A 16,512-nucleotide genomic window follows, 5' to 3' on the forward strand; every position below is an offset into this window, starting at 1 on the left:
AAGTTGTCAGCATGCTTGGGATTCTGGGCTTGGGGCCGTGTTGTTTCAGTCTCTCTGCTTTCTTTGGGAATAGCAATGATAGCAGGTATAAAAAAAAAAAAATAGTGATTTTCTGACAGCATGAGATTACCTGGAGCTACAGGCAGCTCTTTGGCCTCATTCTTCCCCAGAAAGTTCCCCAGAAGCAACGTTTGATGCTTCCTACCTCCAAATGCCCATTTGCACCTTAGAACATGGCACATTTCTCCTTTCATGTGTGACCAAGGCCACAGGTGCTTGAGAGCCTTCCCTGCACTGCACCTCGTGTGCCAGCACACCCCGTGTTCCCCTCTGTGCCTGTTGGCTCACGTGCTGACCGGGGGCAGCTGCACGAACACTTCATCCCATTCCTTCTCTCACAGACAGTGACTTGCATTGTGAAACTGTTGTAATGGTGTTATCATGTCTGGTGAGCTGCTTAGAGAAATACAGATTGTACAGCAGTGTCAGCAGGGATGTGTTTGCTTTCTATAGAGACCTCAAATGGCACGTTAATAATAGGAATGATGGGTGCATTATTTGGGGCTTTCTCTTCAGCTCTTCCCCAGCTGTCACACTTGGCAGAGCTTTGAGATTCGTGCCGTCACAGTTGTCAGTAACTTTAGGAAGGAACTTCTTGGTGGGTCCTTGGGAAGCGCAGGGCTGGGGTGGCCCGAGGTTCCTGCCAGGCAGGGGTTGCACAGAGCTCATCTGCCATCTTTGCTGGTCACATCTAGCTTTTGTTAGTAGTTATGGGCCCTGTTATCGAGTACCTCGTCAGCAAAGACTGGGCCAGCTGTAGCTGGGGTTACACCACAGTCAAAGCCCTGCCTCTCCAGAAGAGCTGATCCATTGGGCACAGCTTGGCTGGGGGCTGCGAGCACGTCCTGCTGGGGGCATTGAGCAGCTTCTGGAACTGAAACAGAGGAGGCTGTGTTCTAAACGAGGGAGCCTTGCCCTTGGCTGAAGCGTTTCTGAGCTGGTTTGCAGCTTGCTCTCAGGACAGGTGAGGGCCAGTTTATTTTTACTTTTCGTTTGGTGTTTCGCTTCCGTTCAGGTTTTATTTTCTATTTTTTGCATACTAATTAGGTGCTTGGTTTTTAGTTTGATTTTATGGCCTACATATTCTCCATGTTTCTCTGGCAACCTGACAGCTGATGGATCCCCTGGGGTTGCTCAGAATTACTTACGATGCAGGCGAGGAAGCAGGACTGTTTCTGTATGGTAGGACTTCCAGGGGGAGGAGCAGGCAGGGAGTGCTGGAGGCTCATCAGCTGCACTCCTGCAGGCTGACCACTTGCCCTGCAGTTTCTTTCCCTTGAAGATCAGCATGCCTGCAGCGGGACAGTCAGCTCATCCTCTGGAGGTGTGGCTGAGCAGTGCATGTCGTGGCTGGAAGGGGTGCTTGGGGCAGGGAGCAGTCCCTGCAAACCCCAGGGCACCTCTGGGGCCTGTGGAGAGCTGAGCCAACCTGTTAGTGTGTGTAACCAGCAAGGGGTGGCAGGGATGCTGTAAGGACGATGCTAAATTTGGCCTGTGGTCCCTCTGTATGTGCAGGCTTTATGGCTTCCAATATCCATTACAAGCTTCAATATTTCCTTATTGATTTTTACTGTTCTGTAACCATTGTATTTTGTCTAATGAAGCAGAAACCGATCTCAGGTCCTTTCCCTTTGTGTAGCTACAGCAGTGTGTAAGCTCTGTTTAACTGTAGGCAAGGGGAGCTGATGTCTGATTTTTGCTGTCTCACTGAAGTGATGGAATTTTAAATAAGCAAGTAAATACAGAAAATCTCAATGGTGATTTTATTTATTTATTTTTTAAGCCCAGTTCTGAGGATTTTATCTGCTCTTGTCAAATCAATATCAACCACTGTTGGTACCCCAATAACAGCCTGCCCTGGGAGTCGCTGGGCTCGTGGGCCCGTGAAACCAAAATGCTCAGGAGGAAAAATGTGGAGCTACTGGAGAAAGCAAAGGGAATCCATGTCCTGCTTGTGCCTGCCTGCCGGGCCAGCAGCACAGCACTGATGTTTGGGGCACACAGCAGCCCCATTGCCAGTGTGCTGTGCCCCCACAGCTGGTGGCTGTCACTGCAGGCAGCCTCCCTGCCACCGGGAGCAGCCAGGCACCAGGCAGCCACGCTGTCCTTGTCCTCCAAGCGCTCAGCACCACCAGCAGCAGCAGCCAGGAGAGCGTCGCCCTTGGGCTGCAATAAACAAAGGCAGTTGCATCTGTTTCAGAGGCACTTAGAGTGACAAAGCACAGAAGTGTTTGTGGACAGTGCCTGTTCCCCCCGGGGGTCTGTGCCACACAAAGCGCTCTGATAACCGCCCGAAGGGGACAGGGGAGCCTGAGCCCAGCGCTCACCTCATCTCCTAGGCTCCTAATCCTGTGCTGTGCAGGGGCTCAGCTCCCACCTGCACTGTGCAGCCAAACTTTTGCCCCTGGGCTGCCCTGCAGGCAGCTCAGCAGGTGGCTGTAGGGAGCACAGCCGGGAGCTTGCTGCTGCCTTCGTTAGTGAGACGGCGAGCTGCTCCGTCACCTGGAGGGAGACTTCCCTGCCTTCATCCCCTGCTCCAGGACTGAGAAGAAGCAGGATTCACCCGCAGCAAGCTGTAGTGCTACTGCCTGCTCTTGTTACAGGTACTGTAGCAGCTGATAAATATTAAAAGGACTTCTTCCTGAGGCGTTGGCAAAGAATTCTGCTTTTTGTATGTGAAGAGAGAGAGAGAATGCACACATGAGGGAAGTCTCCCACATCAGCTAACTTCTCCCTGTCCTCACTCCTTTCAGTGCTCCTATAATAAAGGCTTTGATAGAGCTCAGAGGCATGTAGCAGTGCTGAACGTATAAATATTAAAGCAAACTTTCTCCAGCAACTTACCATTCAGATGCTGAATACAAGCTGTTCAGTTTGTTTAGGAAGAAGGGAAAGAAAAAGAGAGGGCGGAGGCTGGAAAACACCATCTAACCAGGCAGGCTGCACCTGATTCACTGAGATTTGTGCAGATCCCTGCTTTTTTTACAGCTCCAAACCTGCTTTTCATTTTTCCTTTTTAAGCCATCCTTGAATATGTAGGTTCTGGTGACATTAAGGAGCAAGCTGGGGAGGGAATGAGAGCGAGGAGCTTTAGGTGGATGTCAGGAGAGAGCTGCAGGGGAATTCCTGTCGTGCTGTGTTTGGCCATGTGGGCTGGCAAAGCCTTGATCAGGATCTAGCTGAAGGCAAGGCGTTTGCTTTATAGTCGAATCTTAATTGGTTTGTTTCCTTCCATAGGGTTAAAAACACTCATAGGCTGGGGAATTGATCTCCTTTGGACCAGTTCTACACAACTCCTCCTTCAGGTTGCTTGGAAAATGGACACATCAAACCTGAAGTTAGGGGAGTTTAACAAATGTGTAACAGCCTGACCTCCCCGGGGACTGCAGGTGGCAGAGGAGACCGGCTCTGTGCTGGGCTTCTGGGGCTGAAAGCAGCCAGCCCCACAGCTCTGCACTTCACCAGGCGCTGCTGACTGCTCCTCTGGGAGGTGGGGCGGCCTCACGGTCTGCCCTTGGGGCGCTGCACGTCCCGTTCCTGTTCAAGTCTCTCTTTGCTTTAATGAGGGTCGGCGGATGTTTGTTAGGCAAAGCTTTAACGCTTGGAGATGGGGAAAGAAAATCATCTCACATAAATTCCCATCCGCTCGTTTGCGGTGCGCACGGATTTCGCAGGAGAGGTCGGCCGTCGCCGCCTGTGTGGCTCACAGCCTGTTTGTGCTGCTTTCTGTCCTGCAGAGTATGCAGAGAACATCGGGGATGGCAAGAACCAGGAGTTCCGTGAGAGCGAGCAGAAGCGGATCGTGGACCTGCTGGAGAACTTCTGAGGCTCAGGGCTGAGCTCTGACTTCCCGCGGCCTCTGTTTCCCCTCCTGCTGCTGCTCTCTTCCAGCCTCGATTGCACGATGAAAGCCCTGTTTCTATGAAACTATTCTACGTGAGATGTTGGAGATATTAAAGATCAGTTTGCTTTTTTCTTTTTATTCCCTTGTCCGTTCTGTAAGGCGTCTGCTGCGAGCTGGGTTACAGCTGCTTACCTTGCTGTAGGGCAGCTTAGGACTTTTTTCCTTCAAATCAGACTGCTGTGACCAGAGCGTGGAGGAACACAACCATCTGCTTGCTGGAGGAGTGGCAAGGATGTGATACCAGCCAGGGAGCCGCGCCGGTGTGAGCTGGGGAGGCGGAGGGCTTGGGTCTGTGTGCAGTTTGGCCGCTCCTCAGTGCACTGCCGGAGCAGCAGCCGCTGGGCCTCGTCTATGTGCAAAAGTCAGCCTTCTGAATCTGGAGGTGGGAGTCCGACTTCCTGCAGCAGCAGAGCCTGAAAAGCCCCACCAGCACCAGGGGGCAGCGGGGGGAGGATGGAGCGATGTGAGTGACGGCAGCCTGCAGCTCGTTTCTGTGCTGCCCTGCTGCCCTTGCAGTGTAATCCCAGATGTTGGCCTGCCAGGTCCCACCGCTCCCCGAGCAGCAGCTCCCAGCTGGGATGAGAAGTGCCTGACACTATTTGCCTGCATCTCTTCTTTTTTTTTTCCTTCTGCTAAAGTTAATGACTGTCATCACAAAACATCGCTGCTCCAGCAAGCTGGGCCCTGCCTAATTTAGGGAGATTTGCATGCTGGCAGCATTCATTTTTTATCTCCAAGAAAAATGCATTGTCAGGGAAGCTTAAAGGCTGCCTTCAATCATGACTGTAGCAGGCACTGCTGGCCCGGGTGGCATCAAATGCTGTTATTCAGGGGATCAGCATGGAAATAGTGGCTCCAGCAGCCACGGGGAGCTGCAGAACACATTTTTGGTGCCGAACTTGTTTGAATTCTTCATTTCTTTTTCATCCCTTGTTTTTTAAAATCATTTTCACCCCTCACCTCTTCCTTAAAAAGGTTGGTTTGGTTTTTTTTTTTTCCTTCTACCCTTCAGCTTTGTTCAGTTTCTGACTTTGCACGACTCCTGGGATTCCTCCCTCCCATGCAGTGTTGTGTATGGCTGAGCTGCTGCCTTCCCTGCTGGAAGGCACTCCGGTGTTGTGCCACCACACCTGAAAGGCAGAGGAGAAGGAAAGGGAGGCGAGGAGGCACTTCTGAGGCAGAACAGGAGGGACTTTGCAAACGTGAAGCGACGTGGAAAAGTGGGGGACGTACCTTGGGTGAGGAAAAAGTGTGGAGCTGTTGAAAATAGTCATGAAGGTGCCTGAGTGCCCCATGAGGTTGTGGGTTTTTGCTTTTGGCTTGGATGTCAGCGCGCTGTGAGTGCCATCGCTCCATGTCTGCCCGTGTCAGCCTGGCTCGCAGGCTGTGCAGGACTGTGGCTGCCTCTCCCCTCGCTGCTCTGCTGGGTTCTGCTTTCAGAAAGCTCCTTTCCCCTCAGTGTTTTCCATTCCAGATGCATTAGCTGAGTTACTTAATATGGAGGCTAGACTGGAAATAATTCCCTGCTCTAATGGCCGGGCTGCCAGCTCTCCAGCACTGCTGGAGGAAGTGAGGCTGCTGTGGTGCTCCTGCTTTGCAAGGCAGCATTTCTGTCACTGCTTTTTCCCCCTTCTTGCCATTTGTCAGCTCTTCAATCCACCCCACCTGAGTCTCTCGGTCTGTGGATGGCTTACAGGAGTCAGTGTGCTCCACCAGGCTTCTACAGAACAGACAATAAATTATTCTCCCTATCTCCATCGTGTTTGAGAGGCGCAGACCCCCTGCACACGCATTGGGATCCTCTGCTGGCAGTCTCTGTATGCCGACTTCTTGCTCTGCCTGCTTGTAAACCCAGGCCCCTGTAAGGCAAAACCCCACACGTGGGCTGCACCTCAGGCACGCAGGACTGGGGCTGGGTTGGCTCACAGCAGGGGAACAGGAGGCAGCAGAGCGTGAGGGCAGGGAGCCCCATCTGCACCGCACCTCTCGTTGGGCCGTGTTTTCTTGTCTCTGATTGTAAACAGATTTGACTAAAGAGGTAAATTAGAAGTTAATTAGAAAGAACATGATTGATGAGGCACTCTGCAAGTTTCCTACTGCCCTGTCCGTGCTCAGGAAGGAAGGAGAGGGGGGAGATTCTGCAGCATCACCTTCACCCCTGCCCTGCGCAGCGCTGTGGTACCCAGCAGTGGCACGGAGCCCCAGCCCACAGCCCTGCTCCTCCCCTGGGCTCCAGGTGGGGGAGGAATCTCCTGACATCCAGGCAGAGAAACAGGAGGCACTGAATTGAGGAGATGCTGTCAGAACTGGGCAGTGAGCCTTCAGCAGCACAAGTAAAAGTCACTGAAGATACTTGTTTCATTTCTAGCTTCTTCTATCTAAGATTAATGAAGTAAATAGCAAGGAGGGGGGAAAGGGAGTCTTATTTCTTCCTGCACGTTTAATACTTTGGTCCTTACAGCAGTGGTCTGGGAGCGCTGCAGCAATGATTGGCACCCGTGACGGCACTGCTGTGCACTGGGAGCCCACGGTGGCTCTGCAGAGGAGGAAGGAGTTAATGGGCTGGAAATGAGCGCGAATTGTTCTCGAAAGTAATAATTCTCGCCAAGTAATTTTCTTCTGCCTTTGCTGCCTGGGGTGACGGTGCCTGGTGTGGGGCTCCCCTTGGGTTGGGAGCTGTGTCCTGTGCCCCCCCCCCCCGCTGCCCTCGTGCCTTTAAGGTCTGCGCTCCTGCAGCACGTGCTGTCTGCAGCTCATCGCCTGCCGGCCGCTTTGTGCAGGAGGAGGTTGTGATTTGGGGCGTCGGTGGCATTGTTTTCCTGCAGCGCCCGCAGACCTTTGCAAATAATCTAATAATGCAGGGATGTCAAACTTCAGCAGCGGAAGGGAATCCTTTTATACGAGGATTGCCAAGTCTCCGAGCGAGCATCAGCACCGCGCTCGTACGGATGCTGAGGGCGTTTGTTCCGTTTGTTCTGCCCGCCAGCGAGATGAACGGCCCCATCTGCTCCCCCGGCAGGCAGCCCTCAGTGGGGCTGAGCCCCAGCCTGGGAGGCGCCGCTCCTCGTGCTGCTCTTCTCCGCTCCGATCCGTGCGAGGTGTGGGGCGCTGCTCCCCCTCAGCCCCTGCCTGGTGCTGCGGCGCTGGTGGCGGATGGCGCCCGGAGCCGGGGTGGGTGGCCGGGCCGTGCAGAGCGGAACCAACGGCGTCCGCAAAATGAAACAGCGAGCGGAAAGGCTGGCAGGAGCGGAGATAAGAAACGCTTCATCCTCCAGAGCGAGGCCCTGGGCGTGCTCCTCTGAAGCAGGAGCCCTGCGCGGGCTGCCGGCTGCGTTGGAGGCTCGGCGTGGGCAGATAAGGGCTCTTTGTGCAGCATCCCCCCACCGGGCAGCTGCCGGCTCTGCTCCCGGCTGCGGAGTGAGCGGCCGTCCCCGGTGTGTGGGGCTCGGTGGGGCTGCGCGGCAGCGATAGCGGGCAGCATCTGCTCTGGCCCTGATCGCTGATGAATTAAAATTGAGGAGGAAAATGAAACCTTCCACGTGTGCGCGAGATACGAGGACGCGCGGCTCTTCCTTTCCGCGCGGCCGCCTCGTTGTCAGCTCCTCACCCCGCTGCAGCTGCAGGAATCGGCTGGAATTGGGGCTTCATTTGGCTCTGCATACGGAGACGTTCCCAGCTCCGGGAGAAATCGATGTTCTCCTTGCTTCCCCGGGGCGTGATTTAAGAGTGTGCGATGACAGGAGGGGAAGGGGAGCACAGGGGGGTCAGTAGGTGGCCTTGGTTGTGCTGGGGGCGCCAGGACAGCCGCATCCCATGGCTCTCCTGCGGCAGTTTGGTGCTTCGTGGAGCCGTGGGGACAGCGCTGTGGCACGGGGGGACCTGGCAGGGGTTGAGGTGGGTCCCACGGTGGGGTTGTGTGTGTGAGCCCCCAGCGCTGCGCGCCGAGCCCCCCATCCACGCAGCAGCCGCCGCCCCGACCCATCCGTCACCTCGCTCTTTCCCTCTTTCCCCCAGCGTGTAACTCTAGAGGGAGTAATGAACTCGAGCGGAGATCAATGCTGTCTGTTCTGCTCTTATGTGGGCTTTATTTTGACACGCCGAAAGCACCGCAGCGCACAGAACTTTTTTTTTGTTTTGTTTTACAACCGCTGCTTTATGGTGGCGGCTGAGCGGCTTCGGGGCTCTGCTGCGTCCCCCGGGCCCTCCGTGCGGGGCCGGGATGGGAAAATCGACCGCGGCGCTGCCCGAGGATCCTCGCGAGGGAGCGGGGGGGGGGGGAGGTGTGTTGTGTTTCCATTGCATTTTCAAGTCCAGTGTAAAGAATCTCTTTGCGGCCAGCATCTGTCATCTCAGTGCAGGCAACACCTGAACGATCTGATTGCCGCTGTTTATCGCGGAGGAAATATCCTTCAGGCGGCTTCGCTCCCCGCGTGCGGCTGTGCCCCCCTCCCCGAGCGGTGCGGGGCTGAGGCTGCGGGGCCGCCGCCTTCGGGCTCTTCGCGTTCTGAACGTTTCAGCACAGGAAAGCGAACGGCGCAGGCGGTGCCGGGCCGACCCGGTGCAGCCCCGGGGTGCGGGCTCAGCAGCGGGCGGAGGGGCGAGAAGCGGGGGTCGCCGCGGCCGTCCAGGGCGGGGACGGAGCCGGGCGGGGGGTTCGGGAGAGCGAACGGTGCCGGCGATCGCGGCCCTTCCCGCTGCCGCCGGACGCCGTCCCGGTGCCGGGGATCGCCGTGACCCCGCGTTCCGCTCCGCGCTCGCTCAGCCCCGCCCCGCCCCGCGCACTTTAAGAATGAACCGTGGGAAAAAAACTTTGGGGGTGTGCGCGGGTCGGGATCCCTCCGCCGGGCGGGGGAGGCTCCGGGCTGAGCCGCTGCACCGCCTCGGCGAGCGGCGCCCTCCGCAAAGCGAGGGAAGAGCTCCGCAGCGCGGCGGCGCCGGGACCGCGGCGCAGCCCCGGGGACGCGGCTCGGCCCGGCGGCGCCGCCGCTCCCCCCCGGGACGGAGGCGGCACGATGGGCGCCCTGGGCCTGGCCGTGGGGATTTTCCATTACCTGGGGCTCTACCTGCAGCTCGGCGCCGCCTCCCGGCCCCCCCCGTGGGACGCCCCGGCGGAGGGCAGCGGTGAGCGCGAGCACCGGGCGGGCACCGGGAATGGGGACGGTTGCGGGGCGAGGGATGGCCGGCGGGTGGGGCGCGCCCGGGGATCGGTCCCGGCGGTGCGGCTGCCCGGGGCGCGGCGGAGCGCGACCGAACGGCGGCGGCGGCGGAGGCGGAGGGGTCCCGGGGGCCGCGGCGGGGCCGGGTTTCGGCAGCACGGAGCGCTCCGTCGCGGCGGGGGCTCCGCGGAGCGAGGGCGGAGGATCGGGGCTGCGCTCCGCCGCTCCGTTCCCTCGGCCTCCGCCGCCGGGCGCGGTGCAGCCCCGTCTGCATCCCGCGCTCCGCCGCACGCCTCTCGCAGCGGGAGCGCCGTCTCCCCTCGAGGCTGCTTCCGTCCCCTCGCTTTATCCGTCCCCGCGGATCCGCCGGAGGAGCGCCCGGAGGACGGCGCCGGGATCTGAGTGGGATCGCGGCATCACGGAAGCGGGCGCTGCCCCGCGCCGCGGGGGGCTGAGACCCGAACCGACCGCGGATGCTCGGGGCCGTCGGGGGTCCCTCCCGGCCCAGGGAGCCGCTGGTGGGGCCGGGCTGGGTCCGGAGCCGGCCCTGGGGGAGGATCTGTCCCCGCTCCGTGGGGTAAAGGCGAAGGGCTGCGGCCCGTGGGCTGGGTGAGGTGGGTGAGCGGCATGCGGGTCCCGCACCGCACCGCTCAGAAATTCAGCAATCGTTAAAAAAAAAACACGAAGAAATGGTGTCCGTGAAGGAGAAAGGACCGAGGGGAGGGACGTGGAGGTGGGGAGCGCACCTCGGAGCCCCGTTACGGCTTTGGGCTGCGAGCGATTCCGCAGCGACTCCCTTAATCACAACAGAAACCTTTATTAACGGTACTGAAAAGCAGTGAGTAAGTGGGTCATGGATAATAAGCCATCCGTGTTCAGTAGGTGAATACCAATTCGAGGAGAGCCGTGTGCCGTATCAATCGCCGCTCGGCAGGAGGGAGGCGGATGGGTCCCCGCCACCGGGGGCTGCGATCGCTCCCTGCGGCCTCTCGGCTCCCCCTGAGCTCCGGGCGCCACCCGGGGGGCGTCAGCGCTGGGCTCGGCCCGGGCGCAGGCGGTGCAGGAGGGGCTGAGCGAAGGCTCCGTGGCCCCGGGGCAGCGCGCTTTGCCCGGTGGTGATTCCGGCCCCGAGCCGCTCGGTAAGCAGCGCGCGTTGCGAGCGGGAGAGCCCCGATTCCTTCCCTGCATCATTTGCAAGCGGTAGCGGCTCCCATCAATAACCGCTGGCTGAATGGCTGAGGGCTGCGGGAGCGCCGGCCCGGCTCCCCGGGGTGCTGCCCCGCTCCTTTGTCTCACACGCCAATGATTATTCTATCAATTACTTTCATAAACACTTTGCATTGTGCCGGATTTTTTCATGCTTCCTGGTGGGAATTCTCCATCCGATGTGTTTTTCCTGCCGCTGCTCGTGCAGTCATTCAGCGCAATTACTTCTGACACCTCTCCTCATCAAATGTCTGCGCGTTCCTTTCCCTTGAAGAAGGCTGGCAGGCGACGGCCAGGCGCTGGGAATTACTACGTTAGGACGCCGACGGCTGATTTTAAGCTGAGCCAACGGTGCCAGGAGGTGGGGCTGCGGATGGGACCCCCTCAGGGCCGGGGGCTTCGCTGCTGCCGGGGCTGTGCTGGGGACATTGGGCGCCGCCTCTGTGTCGGCTGCTTTGGGCTCCGTGCAGGACTGTGGATCCCGCATCCCCTCCCTGCACACTTTCGCCTCGGCCCCACTGGCAGCTCCCCACTGCAGCGCTTGTGCTGAGGGACCCCCGGGTGGATCCTGCTGTGCTGTGCTCTCCTCGGTGGGGAAATCGCCCTGTAACAGACAGATGCATTCCAGGAGTGCACGATGTGCGCAGGACGGGCTGCCAGATGCTGCCGTGGTCCCTCCAGGAGCCACAGGACCAGGCTCATTTTTTAATTCTTTTTTTGCCACTTCTACTATCAAATGACTGCTCCTCCTTGTTCCCTTTGGGAGCAAAGTGCTACGGCCAGAGCTTCAGCCCCACACGGCTGCTGTGGGAGCAGGGAGCTCCAGTGCCGGGTGGGAGAGGGGCTGCAATGGCAGAAATCCCCCCAGGTTCTGGGTTGGCTCGGCCTGAAGGCACTGCGAGCTCTGCAGGACGGCGATGGCAGAGGTGCAGCAGTGCCCTGCAGCAGTGAAGCCCCGGTGCTGCAGGGCTGGGCCAGACACGGCCGTGCAGAGGGAACAAGTCTCACTTCATGGCCGTGGCTGAGGCTGGGGGGCTCTGGGGTCTCTGGGCGGGTGCAGCGGTCATTGCATGGTGTTGGTTCCTCACTGTTTGGGTGACCCAGGGGTGGCGTTGCTGCTTGTAGAGTTGTCAGGATATTTGGTGGGTGGGAGCAGGAGGGCGGTTTCACCCTGCAGTGTGGGGGCAGCACCTGGCTCTGCTGGGGACACCGCTGTGCCGCAGCCCCTGCAGCTGTTGGTCCCACTGAGGTTGGGGTCGGTGCTGACACAGAGCGGGGGACACACAGCTGTGTGCCCTCCTGTGCTGCCCTTCCTGCGCTCTGCTGCGGGGTTTTGGGGAGGGGGGAGAGGGGGGCAGGAGGCAGGGGCAGGATGAGCGGAGCGCGTGGCCCTGCTGGCAATTAGTGCTCGGAGTGTCTTGACTCACCCAGCCATAATAAACCGTGAATTATGACTTGGAGCTTTATGAAGAGAAAGGATCAGCCACACTTGATCGCTGCCCGAAACACAATAGCAGAGCTTGGGAGGGGGGTGAGGGGGGCAGCAGCTCTCACAGCAGCCGTGCATGCCCTGCATTCCCCCCACCCCCTGTACCCCGCACCCTGCCGCACCCTCGGGGCCACTTCTCCCCCTCCACAAACCCCTTTTCCCCCTCTCTTTGCCCTCTGTGCTTTGCACTGGGGGACAGATGGGGGGTGATGGTGCCCAGACCCCCACGTGGGGGCTCAGGAGGTGTCTGCGGGCTCTCCTTGCAGGCCCAGCCCAGCTCAGGGGCTGCAGAACAGAGCTGCAGCCATCAGCCCCAAATCTTCATCCGTCGGCCCCGGATCTCCATCCCTGAGCCCCACACCCTGCAGGGCTGGAGCAGGGCTGGGTTTATCCCCAGCGTTGGCAGTTCAGTGGTGCGACGGGGGCCGCTCTGTTTCAGAGGGGTAAATAATTCACGAAGCGAGCTGGTGCACAAACACAGTAATTAATATGCTTTTGCCAATGTCCAATACATATTTAATCGCCTTTCGGTGCGTGTTTACACAAACAGCACAGCAGTGTCAGCCGCAGCACTGCCAGCACTGAAGGTCTGGGGTCTGCAGCTCCTCTGCCCCTGCACGGCCCTGAGCACCGGGATGTGCGCTGCTGTGAGCGCCGGGCTTGGGGCTGCGGGCCCTGAGAGGAGCCCTGAGCTGCTTCCAGGCACTGGTGTGGCCGTGGCCATGGGGCAGGGGGCTGTGGGGGCTGTCGGGGCTGTGGGGGCTGTGGGGGCCGATCCTGCCCCACGGTGGGGAGCAGCAGCCGCTCTGTCTGCGGTTTATGAGCGCACGGAGCCGTCCCAGCAGGCGTTTTCAATTCCGTTTATCTGTGTTTCCCCATTGAGTTCATTTTATTTCCCCTGATTTTTGTTTCCTGGAAGATTTATCGATCCTGATTTGCTCAGTTTATGACAGGTAGCGGCCATAAAGCAGCAGAGCCGTGGGCCCTGCAGCCCCCCCTCCCTCCGTCTGTGAGGACACGGTGCAATGTCAGGGACATGGATGGGCTGGGGACTGAGGGGAGCTGCCCCATTGCAACACCCTGTAGTGCCAGAGCTCCAACAAGCCCTGCAAGCTGCTTGTTGGCTGGGGAAGGGGACGGGGATGGGGTTGGGATGGGGATGGGGATGCACCTTGCACCGTGCCATTACAGCAGGGCCCTGTGGGGTGATGGGGAGAGCAGCGCCGGGGTGGCAGAACTGGGGCTGCTGTGGGGTTTGCTCACGAAGGACCTTCCTGCTCCCAGCCCACTGCTGGAAGTCAAAGTGTGGAGGGAAGCACCTCTGCCACTGCCGTGCAGGGATGGAGGGACTGCAGCTGCAGTGCTGAGCCCACACGGGGCACAGGCAGCTCCCACACCGCGTGCGTTCCTCCGTTCCCTGCTAAGATGGATTAAAGGAAAGCTATAAGTCTATAGGATTGCCACGCGTCCGGGGGGACGGAGCGATATTAGAGGCATTAACTTTTCTGTCATGCTGATAATAAGTCGTGTTCTGATGGGATCAGGCTCTGTAAGGAGCCCCAGGGCTGCTCGATGCTCAGGGAGTTCTGTGTGGGCACCGTGGGACTGAATGGCCGCCGGAGCCACAGCAGCCCCTGGTGGGGACAGATCCTTCCTGGGCCCGGGTGTGGAGCTGAGCTGGGGGTCTCAGCACTGCCACAACTCCAAGCAGTGCCTGTGGGGAGGGGGCACAGCACCGTGCCAGCCCTGGGTGCCCCATGCCCACACCGTGCTGTGGCTGCGCCGTCTCCCAGTGACCCCCGCAGTGAGACCGATATGCAGAGGAACGCTGATCTCTCCAGAGGAGATGAAAAGAATTCTAATTACATCTCTGAACAATATTTGTTTTGAGAGAGGAAAGCAAACCATATGGCATGTGGGAGACTGTTTGGGGGCCGCATTAAACAAGGATTTGTTTTTCATTTATGCTCCGATTTCGGCGGGGATGCCATCGCGCTGCGTTCATTCATCGCCCCTTCGGGTCCTGCGCCGGGGCAGAGGGCTCGGGGGGTCCCAGAGGCGGGGGGCACAGGGGTGGGGGGCACAGGTTGGGGCTCCGGGCACGGCACATCCACGGTGCCCGCAGCCCCGCTCTGCCCACACAGCGCTGTTCACGGAGACCCCGCACGATGTGACGGCGCAGGCGGGTGAGGACGTGGAGATGGCGTGCTCCTTCCGCGGCAGCGGCTCCCCGTCGTACTCCCTTGAGATCCAGTGGTGGTACGTCCGCACCCACAAGGACTGGACGGACAAACAGACGTGGGCTTCTGGCCAGGTAACGCCGCTGCCGGCGCTGGGGGGGGGGACGCACATCGCGCTGCCTTCCGTTCTTCCCCCCGTTTCCATGTCTATCGGCCTTGGCACACGGCTGTCTCCGTTTCCCTTTCTGTTTGCACAGAGATAAGGGCCCAATAAAAGGAGGGCGGCTTTCGGTATCTTAATGAGCCCTCATTACTGTGCGTTTGGCAGAGCTGTGCGGGCTCTGCCATGTGCTGAGGCCACGGGGGGTCACTCCTGGCCCCGCTCCCATCCCGGCTCCTCGCGGGGTGGGAATCGGCCGAGGTTCACCGTGCTCCAGCCCAACTGATGTCCTCCCTTCTCCCCCCATCCCTCTCTCCCAGCAGCTAAAAGCATCACAGCAGGAGGAGGCTGGGAAGGACGCAACAAAAATCAGCGTGAGTTCCAATCGCGGCTCTGATGAGGTCTGTGCCTGGGGGCACCGCAGCCCCCAACGCTGGCACCCATTGCATGGAATGCGGGGGGCTGCTGCACCCAAGGGCTTCTTTCTGTCCCCATCGCCCCAACCTGAGCAGCGCGGGGCCCAGCAGTGCCACACTGGGTGCCATCCTTTGGGGAGAGCGGTCGGGTGTCCTCCCCGGTGCTCCCGATCCAGTTGTGCTCATGGGATCAGAATGAGGAGACACCAACCAGTTCAGTTAAAGACGTGCTGCTGGCTGTGTGCTGCTGCCTGGCCCTGCTGCGTCATCCCAGCAAAAGGGCAAAAAGGTGTTGGGCGGCGCCGAGCCCAACCTGCACCATGTGGGCCCTGCTGTCCCTCCTCATCAGTGGGGATTAGCACATGTAAATTCCATTGCTGGTAATGAATGCCCCAGGGAGACAATATCCCCTTTGATCGATTCGCCGCGTGGCTTCCTGAGCTCTGAGGCCCATTTGTCACTTTCCTCCTGATGGACCACGCAACACTCCCAGAATTAATGCCTGGAGCCCAGCGGGCACCTGCAGCATCCCTCCCTGTGCTGGAGGAGCCCTGCGCCGTGGTGCTGGACCCCCCACCCCTCTCTGCTCCCCTTCCATGGGCACTTGTGGCTCTTTGGCAGCAGCTCCGGCCCCATTTCCAAACGCGGAGCCCTCGGCCAACACACGGCGGCGAGTAGAAAAACGGCCCGTGCCGTCCCTTGTGATTACAGGGAACGGAGCCGGGGGCCTCGGGGCGGGCCATCAATCTGATTTATTGACCCAACCCCACGGCAGCCGCGGCGCTGGCTGGTGAATAAGTCTTAAATTTCATTGGGCGATAAATACGGCGAGCGAATCAATTTGGTAGGAAAGCTAATTAGCGGCGCGGCCGAGCGTCCGTCTCACCCGGCGCAAAACTCCGGGCAGCAGCGAGGGATTGGGGCCAGGGGTCCCCAAGGGGCCGCGGGGGGTCCTGACGCCGCGCTCCGCCGCAGGTGGTGAAGGTGGTGGGCAGCAACATCTCGCACAAACTGCGGCTGTCGCGGGTGAAGCCGGCGGATGAAGGCACGTACGAGTGCCGCGTCATCGACGCCAGCGAGGGCTCGGCGCGGCAGCACAAGGTGAAGGCGTATCTGCGCGTGGAGGCGGCGCGCGGCGCCGGGCATCCCCAGGACACGCAGCCACCCGGCCCGCATCTGCATCACCACCAGCACAAGGCCGGCAGGGAGCTCAGGAAGCGCGCGGCCGACGCCTCCTGCGTGCTGTAGGACTGCCGCTGCCCCACGGACTGACCTCGACGCTGGGCTCCCCCCCCTTCCCCCCCTCGCCCCGGTTTGCCCCTCCTGGCTTCGCACCTCCCCCCCCCCCCCCCCGCTCCCCTTCGTGCTTTGCAGAACGGACCCCATCCGCACCCCCCGTAGGAGGCCCCGTTTAGTTGCTTGGTTCCCTTTCACCCCACTTCACAGCCCGTCTGTCATCCCAGCGGCCATTTTAGGGACTGTATATACTGCCTTCTCCCCTGCTTGCCCCACAGCTGCCCCAGTGTGCCGAGGCCTGAGCCCAGTGCAGGAAGGACGGTGTGTGTGGGGGGGGGTCTCACTGCCACCCCACTGCCTACACCCTGTGACCCCACCATGGGGCACCACCGCTGGGGAGGGGGCTGCAGAGGGAAGAGGGCCTGGGGTCCTATTGCCCTCGCACCCCCCTCTCAGCCTGCACCACCTGCAGCTAATAAAGCTCCTTAACGAATCCTGCAGGCGTCTCTGTCCTTGGAGGGGCTGGGGGGGATAAAAGGGAGCACAGCACAGCTGAGCCTTGCTGGGGCTGCTGTGCGCTGTGAGACCGGGAGCAGCAGAGGGGTTGGGGTGGGCGCAGGAGCAGAAGGCATTTGGGTGGGCTCTGCCCTGTGGTCTGGAGGAGCTCTTTCCTGCTTCTTGTTGGCAAAGCTCGGCTCTGCTGCT

General features: G+C 59.8%; 3 protein-coding genes across 4 annotated transcripts in view; 2 read left to right on the forward strand and 1 right to left on the reverse strand.

Moving 5' to 3' along the window:
- Positions 1-4,042, forward strand: part of CTNNBL1 (catenin beta like 1) — a 38,962-nt gene extending 34,920 nt beyond the window's left edge. The window contains exon 16 of the mRNA XM_052684245.1: positions 3,798-4,042. Coding sequence (XP_052540205.1) covers positions 3,798-3,886 — 89 coding nt within the window. The 3' untranslated portion in view covers positions 3,887-4,042. The remainder of the gene's footprint in view (positions 1-3,797) is intronic.
- The window catches only part of TGM2 (transglutaminase 2), a 136,640-nt gene that overhangs the window by 72,798 nt on the left and 47,330 nt on the right, over positions 1-16,512 (reverse strand). The gene's annotated exons all lie outside the window — the stretch shown is intronic.
- VSTM2L (V-set and transmembrane domain containing 2 like) lies at positions 8,905-16,305 on the forward strand. 2 transcript variants are annotated; one of them, XM_052684254.1, is made up of 4 exons: positions 8,905-9,085; positions 13,960-14,129; positions 14,476-14,529; positions 15,547-16,305. In XM_052684254.1, the coding sequence occupies exons 1-4, from the start codon at positions 8,977-8,979 to the stop codon at positions 15,817-15,819; spliced, it is 606 nt and encodes a 201-aa protein (XP_052540214.1). In that variant the 5' UTR covers positions 8,905-8,976; the 3' UTR covers positions 15,820-16,305. The 2 variants fall into 2 exon arrangements, with proteins under 2 accessions (XP_052540214.1, XP_052540215.1); XM_052684255.1 differs by having other exon boundaries at positions 14,479-14,529.

The sequence above is a fragment of the Tympanuchus pallidicinctus genome, unplaced genomic scaffold (assembly GCF_026119805.1).
Source record: "Tympanuchus pallidicinctus isolate F22 unplaced genomic scaffold, pur_lepc_1.0 scaffold20, whole genome shotgun sequence".
NCBI lineage: Eukaryota > Metazoa > Chordata > Aves > Galliformes > Phasianidae > Tympanuchus > Tympanuchus pallidicinctus.

Bases quoted from the DNA above. Each gene is read 5' to 3' on its own strand.
- VSTM2L (XM_052684254.1), top strand. From the start codon at position 8,977: ATGGGCGCCCTGGGCCTGGCCGTGGGGATTTTCCATTACCTGGGGCTC. The intron at 9,086-13,959 runs GTGAGCGCGAGC...CTGCCCACACAG, and splicing joins CGCCCCGGCGGAGGGCAGCG to CGCTGTTCACGGAGACCCCG. The intron at 14,130-14,475 runs GTAACGCCGCTG...CCTCTCTCCCAG, and splicing joins AGACGTGGGCTTCTGGCCAG to CAGCTAAAAGCATCACAGCA.